This window comes from Nerophis lumbriciformis, linkage group LG01 (genome assembly GCF_033978685.3).
Source record: "Nerophis lumbriciformis linkage group LG01, RoL_Nlum_v2.1, whole genome shotgun sequence".
Classification (NCBI taxonomy): domain Eukaryota; kingdom Metazoa; phylum Chordata; class Actinopteri; order Syngnathiformes; family Syngnathidae; genus Nerophis; species Nerophis lumbriciformis.
In genome coordinates, this window is record NC_084548.2 from 19508779 (window position 1) to 19526952 (window position 18174).

Here is an 18174-nt window from a genome sequence, read left to right on the forward strand (position 1 = left end):
GTCATAAGGTTAGTTTTTTTCATACCTACCACTATTTTCTGAGCAATTTATTTGATCGAGCCTTTTCTAACATTTCACACTACAAAATTATTTTACTTTGATTTGTGGTGATATTGTATGTGTTTAATATCGGTTTTGATCAACACTCAAGGCTTCAATATCGGTATCGTATCGGAAGTGAATAAGTTTTATCCAGAAACCCCTATAAATAATATCTCGTCCTAACCAGGAGTTTAACTTCATTGAAAATCATGGGACCATATAGGAATGGACAAATAAGTAAAAATCAAATGCAGTGGAGAAATCAAAACATAAGCACTAAGTCATCCAGTTTTGTCTTGCCAAAAGACAGTCTTACAGACAAAGCCTAACAACAGTGTGAGCTGTAAGGACAAAATGATGCATCATCTAGCTGTGCACTTACCAAACTGCACACAGGGTGAGTCTTTCCAAACTTGATTTCACAAATCTCGGCTAATGCCTGCAGAAACAAACAAAATATTATATGTACCGGTATATTTAAAAAAATGTTTTAATTCAACTAGCTGGTTTTGTTTACTCTTTAAATGTTTTTTAATGATAAATGAGGAATGTAAGATAGTGTGTTTCCCTGACAAAATAGATTAACATGCTCAGGTATATTACATTTCAGGTAAAAAGTATTCAAACAGAAGAAGCATCCCTATGGGAACATTATGTATTTTCTATATTTAACTACCTAAGTGTCAAATATTGGCATAAGGATCCAGAAATTCCATGCTATTGAGTAGATATACGGACTAGCTGCCAACATCACATTGATCCCATCTGGACTACCTGCACAGTCATCGTGTTAATTTGGATCTTTACCTTGTACTATAGATAGAACTAAGGCACCATCTTACCATGAGGGGGTATTTAAAGTTGTCGCTGTCAAAGGAACATTCTTTTACCGCTAGAGCCAGCCCATGAAGGATAGGAATGAAGATCTGGGAAGTTAACATCATGAGGGTCACTTTTTGAAATTTGACTCATAGTGCAAGAAAACCACAAATGTTTAATAGAACATTATTCTTCACAGTAAATATTAGCGGGTGGCAGTCAGTATCCATGTACTGAGCAGTTTCCGTGTTTTGAATGTCACACTGCAAAATTCCATGCTAGATAAATTTAGGTACAAATATATGTTCAGAACTTGCAAATGTGCTGTAGTGCCCACCTGTCTGAACACTTCTTCCTCCTGGTGGGTAATGCGCACCAGTTCCTGGATAAAGCCATATGGAAGGTTCCGACACAGCATATAAGGGACCAGCAGAGAATGATGCAGAGGGCTCCTGTATGTAGTGCACACAACCAAATAAATATATAAATTATGTGAGGGGAGGGGGAAAAAAGACAGGTCACCATGGAGACTGTGAAAGGAAAAAGAGACAGAATGTCCTCAAACAGATGGATGAAGGACCACAAATGTGTTGTTAGGTTCAGTTGTGTTGCAAGCTGGAACAGGCACATTAGGATAATAAACTATATGCATTTGAAAGAATAAATTAAATGTTTTAATTATTAAATGTGTTTAGTTTTTCTGTCAGTATTTTACTCCTGTATTTATTCATTTATGTACTGCATTCATTCATTCACCTTTAATCTCTTGCCAATGTATTTATTGTTTATCATGTCAAACACAGAGCTTGAACAAACTATCAGTACTAATTGCTGCGACATGTTGATTATGTAGAATTACGGTAAATAAACTCTGCTTTTTCCTACTCCTTTTCAAAGAAGTGTGCAAGTGTAAACCTGTGATGTTTCTTTATGTAACTTAGGACGGCTTGTTGGCGTGGTGATTGTCAGATTAAACCCTGTAGGATCCAAAAGATCTGGTCCACTGGCCTGCACTGGAAGCACCAGAATGGAGAAAGCAAGTGCGAAAGAGAGCGGTGAGAAGAACCAAACGATTCAAAGAAAGAAATCATAGCCGCAGCATCGTCAGTCTGCACAACCCTGAAGCAGGAGACATTATGAGGGTGTTTACCCATGAAAAAATGGAGACGCTACCAGTTGTGTGCCTGCCGTATTTCAGTTTGTTCTGTCTCTACAAACTGGACGATTGAACATTACCCTTGCTAACTGTATTTTTATTCATCAAGGTACCGGTACACAGACTTACACATCCCTTGCGGTCAGCTCTGACCTCTGGTCCGTCACTCAAATACGTCCGTGTGCAACATAAACCATAACAATAACAACTAACCAAAAACAAGCACAAAGGAGACGCCGCATTAGTCCACTCACCAAGGTAAATGCTGTACAATATTATCAATATATTATTTCATAAAACTCCTGTAGTTATTTGAAGTACATTGTATGGTATTGTATTTAAAACAATATTTATTATCTAAAAATTTTATTTTTATTTTTGAGAGGCATCTTACATATTAAAATGGTAATGTTTTTTTTAAAATTTTAATTCATTTGGCCGACGATTTGAAATGCGGGCGTTTGGAGTTATGAGCTTGGTCGTAGAACCAATTGGGCTTGTAAGTAAGTTGAGGCACCAATGTAATTGGGATTTAGAGCCAAAGTTAAAGAAAGAGCAAATGCGAATATAAAATGACCACTAGTGTTACTACAAATACATATTAAGCCAAATGTTTTAGCGTGGCGATATACAGTATATGTTATAGGCTTACTTACCTAGGCTGGGTCAGAGAACCTTGAAGGACAAGGGCAACGTGAGAGATACACTGAGAGCGAATGTTGCTAAGAAGCTGGCTGACATTAGGTTGGTTACACATCTGAGGAAAAGAAAGAAAAGCTCATATCGTAAGATTCACCCTAAAGAAAATAGTACTACATGCTGTTAATTTTTCTGCTACAAATACCTTGGGAGCTTTCCTCTCCTCCATGCCAACACTCTCAAAGCGCTCAATGAGGTAGTTCAGCATCTCTGTCTCTTTGCACGCTTCAATGGTGAAGCGGTCGCCGGCCGAATCACAAGACACCGACCCTCCGCATGCCCCAAGACTAAACACAAACAAGGAAAAACAATCACGTGAACAAAACATTCGCACGGTTTGAAATGCACTGTTAGCTTCATGTAAACAGCAGCTCTCTTTCACAGGCCCTGAAAGAAATGTATTAATGGCATTAGTGGCGGCGACAGAGCATGTTGCTCTTGAAATCAAAACCAATGCTACAGGTAAAAAAAAGTTGTGCACACTTTGTTAATTTGATACGAGGATTGTCCTTGCATTTGCTTTATTAGTGGCCAGCTACAGTATCACAACCTGGATGTGAGCTGCTTCAAAGCACAATAGAAAACCTCAAAATGTACAAGTAGAAGCGTTTGTTATTTAACAGACACAGGCGATGCATTGTAATTTGACAAATCAAATCATGACATAACCCTTCACATGTTAGATCATGTAATGTTAAAGAACATTTGGCCCTGTTGTGTTGGTAAAAATGGAAAGTTCCTGAACTTAGCCCCCATCCACTATCACTCAGCAGGAGCATAAAGCTGTGAATGAACACCTTTGTTCATGCACAAATATAGAAGACATGTGCTGTATGAAAAAGTACTGAGTAAATTTGATGCAACTGAAAAATACTCTTAAGGTTCATATGATGAAGCAAAAAAAAAACCACACAAAACACCTTAATCATTGTATGAAAAATGGAAGTGAAATATAAGCGAGGGCCAATTAATTTATGCTATCAGAATAAATCAATTCTTAAACTGTAACAACACATAATACTAAATATGAATACTAAAGCCTATAAACAAACAAATCATTCCTAAATAGCTGCATTTGTTAATCTTTCACCAGTCTGCCAGTGTGTTTGTGCTCCGTTAATGGCAAAGCCCACTGGTACATGCAGCAGGCCATTGCTGAGCAAGCACGCACGCGCAAACACACACACCGTGCAGTGGTGTACCTTGACCCAAACTGAACCCGTGCAAAATCTTCCTCCTCCTCAGGCTCTTCATCGCTGCTGTCCTGGGATATGTCAGAGACGGCAAACAACAGGAGGGACAAGGGGCTAACGTGATGGGGGAAAAAATAGGAGTGAGGTAAAGATTGAAAGAGTAAGAAAAAAAATAAGAAAAGGAACAAAGAGCAAGCAAGATACAAAAGATGATAAAAAGTGAAGTACATAATTGGAATGGTTACAACGAGGGTAGCAACGTTTATGGCTGTTGGTTGCATGTCTGTGTGGAGGCTAATTGTTCTCTAAATATTCACATTCAGCGTTGGCATGTGTCAAAACAGTTGTGTGAATTATCACACAAGCAGCTAGATCAGAAGAAAAATGTATTTTCTACTTGCATGTTTGGCTGGAGGATTATTTGCAAAGTGGTTAGTTTTGACCAGGGGTCTTTAACGTTTTCCAGGCCACATACTCACAAACTGATCCAGAGAATGAGCAGGGACCCCCTACTAAAATGTTGATGGTATTTTAAATTAAACTGGTTCTAAAGATGCCTTGTAACTGTGCAATACTATACTAAGATATTTAAATAATACAGTAAAGTGCCACTTATCGCGAGCTGACAACTAGCACGCTAATCCTTAGTTGGCAACTACCACCTTAATCATTAGTGAAGTGAAGTGAATTATATTTATATAGCACTTTTCTCTAGTGACTCAAAGCGCTTTTACATAGTGAAACCCAATATCTAAGTTACATTTAAACCAGTGTGGGTGGCACTGGGAGCAGGTGGGTAAAGTGTCTTGCTCAAGGACACAACAACAGGGACTAGGATGGCGGAAGCGGGGATTGAACCTGGAACCCTCAAGTTGCTGGCACGGCCACTGTACCAACTGAGCTATACCGCCCAGTTAGCTGGCAACTGGCACGTTAATTGCTAGTTGACAACTAGCGCACTAATAGCTAGCTGGGAACTAGCATACTAATCGCTAGCTGGCAACTGCAGCGCGTTTAGCTGACAACCTAATTGTTAGCTGGCAGTTAGAGCACTAATCGTTGGCTATCCTAAATGCTGACATTAACACAATAATATAACGCATTATGTTATTACAGTGAATTGGCCGGCCATGCCACTGTCATTTCTAAAATACACTACAATGTATTGAATCAATGTTAATGTGTATTTAAAGACATTTAAATTTGTATAAAAATATATATTAAAAAAAAGTAATCAACCCAAAATTTAACAACCCCCCTGCGTTACCTCTGTGGACCTCCTGTTGAAAAACTCTGGTTTAGATAGTCTCATTTTACTGTATTAAACAAATGGTCTGCTTTCTGGTCCATTTACAACCTACAGTTTAGTTCGTTGGGACAGGTTAATATTTTAGTAGGCTGCCTTGTGTGTGCACCACACACTGACATGCAAATGGTAGAGAAGATACCTAGAAGGTGGGATCCGGGAAGCAAAGGCGGCCTGTCGGGCTGTTGTTCTGGGAGAAGGGGGAACCACTGGGGCCGGTGCGGACAAGGTCTGGCTCTGAGCCATGGGTGAACTCAAGGAGAGGGAATGAGTGGTAGTTGCCGGCAAAGGGATCGGTGTATTGGGGGGCACAGCGGGACCACCTGGGCTCGGAGACGGCGCAAAAAAGCTAAATGCTCTTTGGCCTGGGCTGGATGGGGACGGAGCCCCCCAGGGAGATGTGACGGAGTAAGGCCGATAGCGCTGAGAGATGGGCATGGGGGCAGATGGAGGGTTGAGGGACTGTCTAGGGGGAGCAACAGTAGTAGTGGGTGGGCTGGGTGGAACAATAAATTGCGGCATAGAAGGTGTAGGAGGTGCAGAGGGATTGGTAGGAATATTTGGTGAAGTCCTCTTGGTTGCATCCAGAGCCATTGGGTAAGGGCTACCACACCCATACAGGCTGTAAATGATATTGATCACATCATGATTGCCATAACAAGGATAAACAAGCTAAACCTGGAACACTTGATCATTAGCAAGCAATTACAACAATTGGGAAGAAAAACAGCTTTGATATGAAGACCAGTAGAAGAAACATTTAGTCTTGTTACTTGCCTAGACAGAGAACTGGCACCAAAGGACCCCGTTCCGGGGCCCATGGGGCTGCCGCCTTGGCTGGAGGGATGCACCAGTGTCAAATGGCGGTCTGGAGATTTGGCTGCTGCAATTGGCTGCGAGGTGGCTGTCAAGCTAGCAAAGGTGTTGTGAACAGGCGACTGGGTGGACATCATGAGAACCTCCATCAGGATCTGGCTGATCAGGTCTTTGAAATCAGAGAATACTGCAGCAGACAAAATTAGTAAAGATGAGTCTCTACTGCTCCAGTCAAAAAAAAAACGCTGACTACTGGCATACCATCTTTAGGGTTGTGCTGAAATTCAGCTGCCAGCGAAGGGAGGAAGATGACATCTCTATGCTGCTCCTTCCATGATACGCGGAGGATCTTACAAACGAGCTGCAGAGCCTGGTCTTCTGAGAGGTCTGAGTTTGCAGAGGTGTCCTAGGAGAGTAGATGCAGCACAGGTTAGATCACACTACAGAATATTCTCTATCAGGACACATTAACTGGGACCCTTGATAATCGTGATGAAAGGAAAATACATCCAAGGAAGAAGTTTTTACATTTTGTGTAAGTTTGATGCAGGATTTTCTTTTTCTTTTTTTTTAATTATGAAAACTCCACTTAGTAATGTACATTTTTAAAACCTACATAAAAATACTTTGTCAACCTGGGTCTTTCTAGAAACATATTTCTCACTAACTGCCATAGTATTTTTTAGGAAAAATCCACATTAGCCATTTACTTTTTCTGTCATGTTTCTCTTCTCCCTGCGGTCGCTGTCGTCCACCTCCATGTTTTCTATCCCTGAGTCCACATCCACTTGAGACATACTGGAAAAAAACAAGTACCTTGTTTAAAGTCTTTTTTAGCCGCAAACAGACCTTGTAATCATAGGATGCTAGTTGTTTACCTCTTTTCGCAAGAGGTGGTGTCGATGTCCATGCTCTGTGATCGGGACAAACTTTGGGACTGTGTCTCAAGGCTGTTGGACGGGGAGCTGGACAGGGAGCTCACACCTTCACTACTTTGACTGCCATAAGCCACACCTTTCAAAAAGTACAACATAAGTGAGAAGACCAAAGACACGTGGAGGAAACATTTCAGTCAGACACAGGAGGACCAACTTCAATTTTTGTTTTAGGTTCATTTTGAACATGCATACAGTTACAATATGATACATCATATATTTCCATTTTCTCATTACAACATGTGCAAAAAGGAGTTGTTGAGTTGAGTTGAGTTTGAGTTTATTTCGAACATACAAGCATACAACATGATACATCGCAATTTCCAGTTCCTCTTTTCAACATGTTCGAAAAGGAGTAGGAAGAAGCAGAGCTTATTTAATCCTACCCCTTTTCTTTTACATAACAGTTGCTAAAACTTTTGTTCACTTCCTGTTCTTAATTTATTCACAATATACTCCATAAGTAATAACAATAAAAATAAATCAATCAATAATAATTGGTGAAGCAAGTTGTATTTCATATGATGAGATAAGTAAGATTATTTTGAGAGTGAAAGAATGGATGAATTAAATAAATTCAGAATGTTTATCATGGTTCTTCTTCTTTGTACTTTGTAAACACTTTAAGTTTGAACAGTTTCTTGAAGTGGATCATATTAGTACATTGTTTGATTGCTTTGCTTAATCCATTCCATAATTTAATTCCACATACTGATATACTGAAGGTCATAAGTGTTGTACGTGCGTACAAATGTTTTAAATTACATTTTTCTCTAAGATTATATTTCTCCTCTTTTTTTGAGAAGAATTGTTGTATATTCTTGGGTAGCAGGGTATAGTTTGCTTTGTGTATAATTTTAGCTGTTTGCAAATTCACTATGTCGTGGAATTACAGTATCTTTGATTCAATAAATAAAGGATTTGTTGAGTAGGAAGAAGCAGCACTTATTTAATACTACCCTTTTCCACTCCATAGCAATTACTAACACGGACGGTTGTTCACTTCCTGTTCTCAATTTGTACACAATTTCCGTACAAGTTGCTTTTCTGCGTTTTTTACCGAAACACGATAAAGTGCCACAAAAACGTACTTTTACTGGGGTAAAAGTAACTGTAAAGGATGCAACAGCATAACTGAACTAACAATGAACACCTCTAATTTGGGAGGTACAACAGGGCCTTACTAGATGTCAGGCTTAAATATATAGTTACAGTGGAATTTTTTTAAGTTGACATCTCTCAGATTGGCTGACTGATGTCCATACAAGCGGTTGTCGACATAAACCATCGCTTGCACATTTATTTATGACTTTTGGGAAGGGGAAAAGAGTCCGATTAAGGACTTTTGAACCTACCTACATAATTTTCCTCAATAGGGCTGTACTCTCAAATTTGCACTTGAGTGTTGTTCTATGTAACGAACGTTTCTCTAATTTGTATTCTCCCATCAAGCCTTTGGACACGCCCAGCCTGCCTAAGTAAGCCACAAGAAATGTTTCCCCTAATTTTTCATGTGTCTGAGCAAACGCAGAAACTCCCTGAGCATTCCTTGGACCACATGTGAGCAACACTGTCACCACACCAGCATCACACCTGTCCCAAAGCTGACATAAGTTAAATGTTTTATTATAATATTCATATAACAGCAGTCATTTCCATACCATTCCATTCCCAATTGCAATGAAAATAACAAATCTTTGTTTTTCATGAGCTGTATGTTGAATGGCTGGGTGGGGGTCCTGATGTGGAAGAATTTGAGACATGTTCCTCAGAGATCAAATTTAGTTTACCTTAAAACATTCACATTTTGCACATTGAGATGTGTGCTGTAACACAAGAATGGGATACAGTGTGTTAAGTGGTTTCTCACTGCGCATGTGTGAATGGCGTAGTGGTGGAGCGGAAGTGACATTGTCGTTTAGCTGGAGTGAGCCGTTGGTTGTCGTGTCATTAAACGTACGTATTGACCAAAACATTGGTAGCAGAGGATGGCCGCTGGTAATTATAAACATACGCCAATGCTTAAAGAGAAGTAATCTTACAAAAGCTGGAAAAATGAGACTTGGATAAAAAGAAGCAAGCCTTGGCGGTTGCCTCGTCGCTTAAGGGAGGGACAGTGCGCTGGAAATACCTATACCTACAGGGGATGTGAGCAAAGATTATGGTAAAACTACACTTCTGAAACAACTGGACTATGTGTTTTTGAAAGACGAAAAGGGCCGCCAATACTAGACGACGACGTACACATAGTTTGACCAAATAATTAAAGACAATTGCGTTTTGATGGTTGATTACATTGTCGAGTTTGAACGGAGATACAGCAGAATTTGGCAGTTTTAAAACAAAGCTCCTGGATGCGGTGTTAGCATTTAAGCTGCTAGACACTGCAGGACTGATTGTCAAAAACAAAATGAGGGCACCTACCGCTTGTCGAAGCCTCACGTTTGACAACATAAAGGCTGCCTACAACAAAGTTTGCTGGCAGGAGGGGAAGTCGGTCAAATATGCAACATCAAACAAATGTTCAAGGTACGAATCAACTTGACAGTTATGGTAGGAGAACGAGATGTGCAGTCTACCAAAGTGTACATCACTGGGCAAACGACTGCCCCCACATAGATGACAGTGCCAAACTAACAGAAGTTGAAGAACTAACATATTTTGAAGAATGCAACATTACTGTATTGTCTAAAGACATATTGTCTAACACAGAGTTATTCATGGAGTCTTTGGGACTCCGCCATGGGACACAGCTTGTACCAGAACAGTGCGTGGCGAAAAACGGCTTGATCATTATGTCAGTCAACTAACACAGGTTGAGTTGCTCAAAATGAGGGACATAAAAAGTGCAAGACCATTCAAGATAGATGATGGGAGAATTGTCCATTCCACAAAGAAAGTGACAGCACAGACTGGATGTCAAATTGAGACAGACCTTGTCCCAGAAGATCAAACTTTGCTTTTAAGCAAAACTTCACTGAGAAGAGCAGGTTCAGTTTTGGAAATTGAGAAGGACAAAGCCATAATGTTTAAGCAACCTGTGAAACGTCAACTGATATTGTCAGGACATTATTGTGTGAACATGCAGGCCACGAAGGCCCAGTTTGACCAAGACCTGCAGGCCAGAGAAGAACAAGCACAAAACGTTTGCTGTGGTTGCTGAAAATAAGCTGGAGATTGACCTCAATGAGCTGAAGGGACAAAATCAGCCAACAAAGGCAGGGATGAGGCCATCAAACAGCTTAAAAACTACAGGTGTAGATGAAGGACTACCAGAGGGAGCTGGATGGGGCGCGGTCCTCCAGGGACGAGATGTTCACACAGTCTGAAGAAAACGAGAAAAAAACTCAAGATCCTTGGTGCTGAAATTTTAAAGCTGCAAGAGGACCACGCGGCGTCAGAGAGAGCCCGTCGACATGCTAAACAGGAGTGAGACGAGCTAGCAGACAAGATTTCTAACAGCCCCTGCGGGAAGTCCATGCTGCTGGAAGAGAAGAGGAGGCTGGAGGCTCACATCGCTCAGCTGAAAGAGGCAGGGCAACATGGAGCTGCTCAATGACCACCTCAGGAAAAGCACGCTGCAGGTGGACGGCCTAAACACTAAAGTGGCTGCAGAACGCGGCATTGCCCAGAAGAACGCAAATGCTCGTCAACCGATGGAGCGGCACAACAAGGAGTCAAAGGTCAAGCTACCAGAATTGGAAGGGGCTGTCAAGTCCAAGTTTAAGGCCTCCATCACAGCTGAGGAAGCTAAGATCCCGCAGTGGGGGTAGCAGCTGGAGCAAGAAAACAAAATAAAGAGGAGCGGCCAACAAGACTGTTTGACATACGGAAAATAAATTGAAGGAAGTGATGCTGCAGGTTGTGTCATGTCAACCAGTACAAGAAGCAGGTGGTGTTCAGTGATTCATCCAGATGGAGGCATTCAAGGTGGGCAACTAATTATGCTTATGAGAGAAGGTGGAAGATTCTCGCCCATATGCAGGCAGTCAAAGAGGATCAGGAGATCCGTTCGGAGCATTTTCGCTCGAGACACTTTGGCACTTGGAGATGGCAGTTGTCTTACCTACACTGTAATCAGAGATCACCACAGTTACAGAGAAATATTTTTGAGTCGAAATTAGCAGTATCAAGGACATCATCCACTCTCGGACTATGCAGCAGATCATGTGGTCTGCAACTAAGGAGTAGCTCGCTGACTGTTTGACCAAGAAGGGGGCGTCTGCACTCGATTTGCTGAAGGCCCTCAGCGAAGGGGTATGGCAGCCTAAAAGCCAAATGGACTAAACAAAAAATACTTTTTCTTTACCGTTCTACTCTAGTTATTAAAGCTGAATGTTTAAATCTGACTTTCTGTTGAGGGCACTAAAAGAAAACATTTTCTTTGCACTGTTTTTCTTCATAGAGAAAAGGGGAGTTTGGCAAGTGCCACATTTCTCAATGCGCATGTGTGAATGACATAATGGTGGAGCAGAAGTGACGGTGTTTAACAGGAGTGAGCCGCAGTAAATTCATTAAACGTACAGTTGTCGTCGTAGTTATTGATCCAACACAGTGTACAACTTTTTATATCATATCATTACAGAGTTTTTATTAGCATTTATGTAATCTAGGAGCAGCAGTTCAGGATTAATATCCACAAATTAAAATTCGCAATACATGACACTAGAATGAAAATACATTTGTTAGGGGAGTGTGGGTGTACAGTGCTTGTTTGTTTTGCCAAAAAAAGAGTTAGCATGCAGCATTTAGCTGCTATAAGCTAACCTGCAAAACAGCAACATGCACACACACACTGTTAATGACATTGATTGGCTGCGTGTTAACCGCATCAGTGACTACGTTTACACTGCAGGACAAACAGGATTTTTTTTAATGATTTTTCCAGCTGACTGTTTAGATAACAAATAAAATGTGATCTTTATCAGGCTCCAGTGTAAACGCGAACAGGCCCCAATGTGGCCTTGACATCACTTGCATGTACAGTTCGATAAGGTAAAAACAAAAGAAATTGACCAGATTCTATAAATGAACAAGGAAGTCGCTACAACTACAAAATTAAATAAAAGTCCCCACCATAGATATGGTTGAAACACTTTAAAATTGTGTGGGGGGTTTTTACGTAAAAATAAATTAAAGTAATATAATGTATGAATGGATATCTATAGTGTAATACATTTGGGAGGGTTCTAATCTTTGTATGGCTGTTAAGTAGAGGGGGCACGGCACGGACATTAGCGTGGATCAACATGAACTATATTTTTCAACTCACACGTAAGCAAATACGTCACTGCGTCAATTCCGGTCCTTCAACAATCGCTCTGGAATCAAAATATACATTGAGCATTGAGACTGACAAAAGAAATCTGATCTTTGTCACCTGAGCGCAAAAAAAATTAAATTTGGTGTGCACTGTAAAGGGGGCCAGTCGAACGACCTGGCAGCTACACAAAGTTGCAGTGAAAATGGTACAGAATAAATTGTGTGTCTATTTTGTTTAGAGTTTAGGTTGAATTTTAGACTTGGAATTTGTGCGCTGCAAAGATTTTCCGTGCGCCGAGGACACAGAAGCGGTGCGCAATTGTGTAGGCGCGCACCTTAAAGAGAACATTGGGTACAAGTGTTCAAGTCGTGAATAAAGGCGGGCTCGTTATAAAAGAGGCAATCAGTCAAATCAATTGATAGATGCGACATTGTACATGTATTTTCTATTAAACAGTCATGTAGTTCGATATATGCACAGTCCCCTTACGCTGTGGTTGCACTCGTCTTCTCTTCCACTCAAGCAGACAAGACAAAAACGTGCATTTTGATAGTTAATCCAGAGTGGCATTATGATCATTGTATCCTTATCTAAATGGATGTTTCCATGTGTCTCAATTGAGGAGATCAAAATATATTGATAGTTTTCCGGCAATCTTTTCTACCATTTTATTATGTGTGGTGTAAACCGCATCCAAACTTTAAGTGCAATACAATGTTTCTACCTCCAGAGGCGCTGGACTCATTGCGGCCTCAGAGGCGCGTAGAAGCAAAAGTACTTAGAGGAACTTCTAATTTTGCCCATAATTTACAAAACCTATGTAAGACAAGAACACCTATGTTTTTATTTTATTTTATTTTATGGATTTTAATTCGTAATATACAGCAAGTATAAGGTGGAAAACAGTGCAGCTAAGGGCAGTACTATATTCTGCCCATAAAGCCCTCTGAAAAAACATTCAAAAACCACCAACTATACTCCCTTTACATCTCGTGACCTGAATATAAACCAAGTATTAGCGATGTTATTATAAGTGCTAACGCAGACAAACTACTTTCAGTGGTACGATGTTTACAGAGCGCTAACTAGTTTACGCTGCCACAGTGTTGACATCCTGAGCTGGTTAGATGCTGCTGCATTGCCTCATCTGAGCTGGTAAAAGTGAATTCTAAATTATACAGTAAATCATAGATCTCACCTCAATAGAAGAAGATTGTAGCCATAAACCAAGAAGTTGGTAAACTTCAACATTCAACTTAGACCCGGAGACAGCGATAAAGACACGAAAAAAACACTCTTTTGCGGTCCGAGTGTAGTGGGTGGGAGGTGTTGTCCATAATGGCTAGGAGTTTTGCTAGACTTCTCCTCTCTGACACCACCGCCAGAGAGTCTAGCTCCACTCCCACCACGTTACTGGCCTTCTCTACCAATTTATCCAGTCTGTTTGCGTCCCTCGCTCTCAGCCCGCTGCCCCAGCAGGCCACGGCGTACAAGAAGGCGCCCGCCACCACCGACTCGTAGAACATCTTCAACATCTTTGTACAGACGTTGAAGGATCCTAGCCTCCTGTAGAGTGCCTCAGCGTGTTTTGACCCATTCAGATTGTTGTCGATGTGTACTCCCAGGTATTTATAATCCTCAATAATAATCCAATATACGGTAATCCTTATTTACTAGAATACTTAATTGTAAGGCACAGACGGCACGCAGACGTAAGATTTTTTCAGATATGATTACTATTATGATACACTGTATGAGGCTAATAAGATTTTTTTTTGTTAAAGAATATAATTTAAGTACCCCAGCTTTAAGCACGAGAGAGAACAGGACATGATGTGCACAATTTTAATGAGTGTTTTTTCTTAGTCACTGAAAGAGGGATGAAAGGGAGAAAGTATCTTTGGTGATATTCTTTGAAGATAAGTGGCAGTAGCTTTCCAGTTGACCTCTCGCACACATGTTTCTTTGTTCTTATTAATATTGACGTAACTACAAAATACCTGCTTTGAAAAAAAACCCACTTGAACAATTAAGATAAGGTTAATGCTACAACCATCCATCCATCCATCCATTTACTACCGCTTGTCCCTTTCGGGGTCGCGGGGGGTGCTGGAGCCTATCTTAGCTGGATTCGGGGTACACCCTGGACAAGTCGCCACCTCATCACAGAGCTAACACAGATAGACAGACAACATTCACACTCACATTCACACACTAGGGCCAATTTAGTGTTGCCAATCAACCTATCCCTAGGTGTATGATTTTGGAGGTGAGAGGAAGCCGGAGTACCCGGAGGCAACCCACGCTGTCACGGGGAGAACATGCAAACCCCACACAATTTTTCTAAAAATGACCCCTTCCTGGCTCAAAATTTATGGCAAAAAAGCAGCGTCAGCTTGAGCAGGCATTTTTAATTATATAAAAGACACAATGGACCATGGCTGGATAAATTGGTCAACATTGACAGGTTCCTCTGTAAAAAGAAGACCTTGTTTACTTAGGATATGGATGCCCTGTAACGGTTTTCCAGTACGCCACAGAAACCATATGTCTCAAGACAAATTAAGGCAATACATGACATGACCGACAACTTCCCTGATTCTTAATATTTGTAAGTCTTTTCATACTGTAAAAAAGTATCTTACTTGTACATGTACCGTATTTTTCGGACTATAAGTCGCAGTTTTTTTTCATAGTTTGGCCGGGGTTGCGACTTATACTCAGGAGCGACTGATGTGTGAAATTATTAACACATTAGCGTAACATATCAAATAATATTATTTAGCTCATTCACGTAAGAGACTAGACATATAAGATTTCATCGGATTTAGCGATTAGGAGAGACAGATTGTTTGGTAAACGTATAGCATGTTCTATATGTTATAGTTATTTGAATGACTCTTACCATAATATGTTACGTTAACATACCAGGCACGTTCTCAGTTGGTTATTTATGCATCATATAACGTACACTTATTCAGCCTGTTGTTCACTATTCTTTATTTATTTTAAATTGCCTTTCAAACGTCTATTCTTGGTGTTGGGTTTTATCAAATAAATTTCCCCAAAAAATGTGACTTATACTCCAGTGTGACTTATATATGTTTTTTTCCCTTCTTTATTATGCATTTTCGGCGGGTGCGACTTATACCCCGGAGCGACTTATAGTCCGGAAAATACGGTACTAATCTAGCGTCAAGTAATTCTTACCAGTGGTGCCAATGGGCGATGTGGCTGGGGTACCGCTGTGCGCATTGAGCCCTAATAATTGAGAGGCAGCTGGTGCACCTGAGGGTCCAGGAAGTGGTCCCGGCGGAGTTTCTCTCTGTGGGGATGTCAGTGGGGTGCTGAGAGGGGTGTTAGGCTGTGAAGTCTGTCCCCCTGCCAGCCGTGCCAATCGCCTTCTGCGAATCTTGAGGGAACAGTAAAAACAACACACATTACTTTAAATATACTCCAGCTGTTGCGGTGTTCACATTTGTTACCAACATAAAATCAAAATTGCACAACATGTATGCTTGTTAAACTACTCAATTTTAACCAATTCAACAACAAGAGTGTGTCTTAACATTTTTTTATTTTACACATTTACCAATAAAATTATCTCCTAGCCCTCTACAACAGTGGTTCTCAAATGGGGGTACGTGTACCCCTGGGGGTACTTGAAGGTATGCCAAGGGGTACGTGAGATTTTTTTAAATATTCTAAAAATAGCAACAATTCAAAAATCCTTTATAAATATATTTATTGAATAATACTTCAACAAAATATGAATGCAAGTTCATAAACTGAACATCAAATCAAGTAGGCTATTCCATTCATTACCACAAACCCAGAGTTTCCCCCATGCCATGATGGTTTGACCCTCACTAAAATGTCTGTCAAAAAGAACTGTGAAAAGAAATGCAACAATGCAATATTCTGTGTTGACAGCTAGCTTTTTTGTGGACATGTTCCATAAATATTGATGTTAAAGATTTCTTTTTTTGTGAAGAAATGGTTAGAATTAAGTTCATGAATCCAGATGGATCTCTATTACAATCCCCAAAGAGGGCACTTTAAGTTAATGTGTAGAAATCTTTATTTATAACTGAATCACTTGTTTATTTTTCAACAAGTTTTTAGTTATTTGTATATCTTTTTTTCCCCAAATAGTTCAAGAAAGACCACTACAAATGAGCAATATTTTGCACTGTTATGCAATTTAATAAATCAGAAACTGATGACATAGTGCTGTATTTTACATCTGTATCTCTTTTTTTTCAACCAAAAATGCTTTTCTCTGATTAGGGGGTACTTGAATTAAAAAAATGTTCATCACTGAAAAAAGGTTGAGAATCACTGCTCTACAAGACAAACAGAAACCAGACTACATCACTATGAATAACCACTGTTTATCTTATGTGTAATAACATTGTGGGATTTGAAAGAAAAACCCAAACCGGGCACACAACAAAAACATGATTTGATTAGATGACAGTGTTTTCAAAAGGGAAAGTGAATGATTCGGTGGGTTTTATGCTGAGTCGCCTCGTAAGCTTATTTATGGCTACTAGCAAAACAACATGAGCCAATAGAGCTATGTTGAAATCGTGTCGGAAGCAGACTAATACCATAATCTGTCAACACATGCATGGCAAACAGGAGGCATTCGATGCTGTTGATGAAAAGGTTTTGTGAAACGTTACTGATCGGGAAATATTGATAATCGTGGCCTCAGCTATTAGCATTGGGTTAATTTACGATCGTACTGTTCTCCGGCATACACTTCCATAGAGCAATGGCAGAGGCGCTCTTTCTACATTAAATGCCTGTTGCATTTACAGTATTACATACAACCCTTGTAATTACTATTACACTGATGACTATGTGCAAACCCACGCTTGTATTATATAATCGAGGTGAACGTGGGGTTTTGTCGCGGATGCTAGCCTATTGCTAAGAGTAGCATTAAGCTAGCTGCTAACCTCACTTGATGAAGACCTTAAGATACGGGGCAATGCTTAAATGGGTATTAATGAATGACAAAGCGGAAAACGTAAAGCAATACAATATCTATTCCATGAGTTCCCCCCCCCAATCCAGCCTTACCTCATCTGCGCTCAACTCCTCCATCTTTCAGCTGAAGTTAACAAGCTATCTCACTTCCAACTCCTCCACTTGTGCCAGCCAGAGCCTGCTAGCTAGCCTCTATCCCAACTTAAATATGCATAGTCTAACTCGGTCAACTAAAATGTGTCAGTCTTGATTGTCTCGAAGGTAAAAACGAGGAGACTAGTCCGTGCCGAGTCGCGGCATGCGGCGAGCCCGACAAGTCTCTCCTTGGCTTGTTTTCTGTCTAGAGTGAAACAAAAAGAAAAAGTCGCTAGCTATTACACGTCAAAATATAACAGCGGCCATTTTGGTTCCTTTTGCTGTCACGTGGTCACTACGTCATAAATGGGCGGAGCAACACTTATTGAGTTGCTCCAGCACATACTTGCCAACCTTGAGACCTCCGATTTCGTGAGTGCGGGCGGGGACTAGTTTGTTTTGTGCTGGATTGGCTGTGTGCAAGCAATCAATAAAGCAAGATTTGCAACTAATCGCCGGACTGAGGCAGGAAAGGTGCAACAAAGCGTATTTCTTCATCTCATACTTGCCAACCTTGAGACCTCCGATTTCGGGAGATGGTGGGGGTGGTCCCGGGGGGGGGGGGGGGGGGGGGGGGGGGGGGCGTGGTTAAGAGGGGAGGAGTATATTTACAGCTAGAATTCACCAAGTCAAGTATTTCATATATATATATATATATATATATATATATATATATATATATATATATATATATATATATATATATATATATACATATATATATATATATATATATATACATATATATATATATATATATATATACAGGTAAAAGCCAGTAAATTAGAATATTTTGAAAAACTTGATTTATT

At 40.3% G+C, this 18174-nt stretch overlaps 2 protein-coding genes across 6 annotated transcripts in view; one reads left to right on the forward strand and one right to left on the reverse strand.

Moving 5' to 3' along the window:
• The window catches only part of ube4b (ubiquitination factor E4B, UFD2 homolog (S. cerevisiae)), a 28433-nt gene extending 10786 nt beyond the window's left edge, over nucleotides 1-17647 (reverse strand). For 2 of the 5 annotated variants that reach the window (XM_061976829.1, XM_061976821.1), the window contains exons 1-13: nucleotides 17321-17647; nucleotides 15440-15641; nucleotides 6910-7045; nucleotides 6742-6829; nucleotides 6293-6437; nucleotides 5993-6218; nucleotides 5358-5837; nucleotides 3919-4023; nucleotides 2862-3003; nucleotides 2674-2774; nucleotides 1199-1313; nucleotides 885-968; nucleotides 425-481 (exon numbers count right to left, since the gene is read on the reverse strand). In XM_061976829.1, the coding sequence (XP_061832813.1) occupies nucleotides 425-481; nucleotides 885-968; nucleotides 1199-1313; nucleotides 2674-2774; nucleotides 2862-3003; nucleotides 3919-4023; nucleotides 5358-5837; nucleotides 5993-6218; nucleotides 6293-6437; nucleotides 6742-6829; nucleotides 6910-7045; nucleotides 15440-15641; nucleotides 17321-17344 (1905 nt within the window). In that variant the 5' untranslated portion in view covers nucleotides 17345-17647. Of the gene's footprint in view, nucleotides 1-424; nucleotides 482-884; nucleotides 969-1198; nucleotides 1314-2673; nucleotides 2775-2861; nucleotides 3004-3918; nucleotides 4147-5357; nucleotides 5838-5992; nucleotides 6219-6292; nucleotides 6438-6741; nucleotides 6830-6909; nucleotides 7046-15439; nucleotides 15642-17320 lie in introns of all 5 variants that reach the window. The other 3 variants (XM_061976838.1, XM_061976856.1, XM_061976847.1) reach the window with 3 other exon arrangements.
• On the forward strand, nucleotides 9377-10872 carry LOC133612538 (myosin heavy chain, skeletal muscle). The gene is given in 7 exon segments (XM_061970024.1): nucleotides 9377-9495; nucleotides 10055-10167; nucleotides 10170-10208; nucleotides 10211-10305; nucleotides 10307-10497; nucleotides 10499-10754; nucleotides 10756-10872. Coding segments are annotated over 7 exon segments (930 nt in total).
• Nucleotides 17648-18174: the final 527 nt, after the last annotated feature.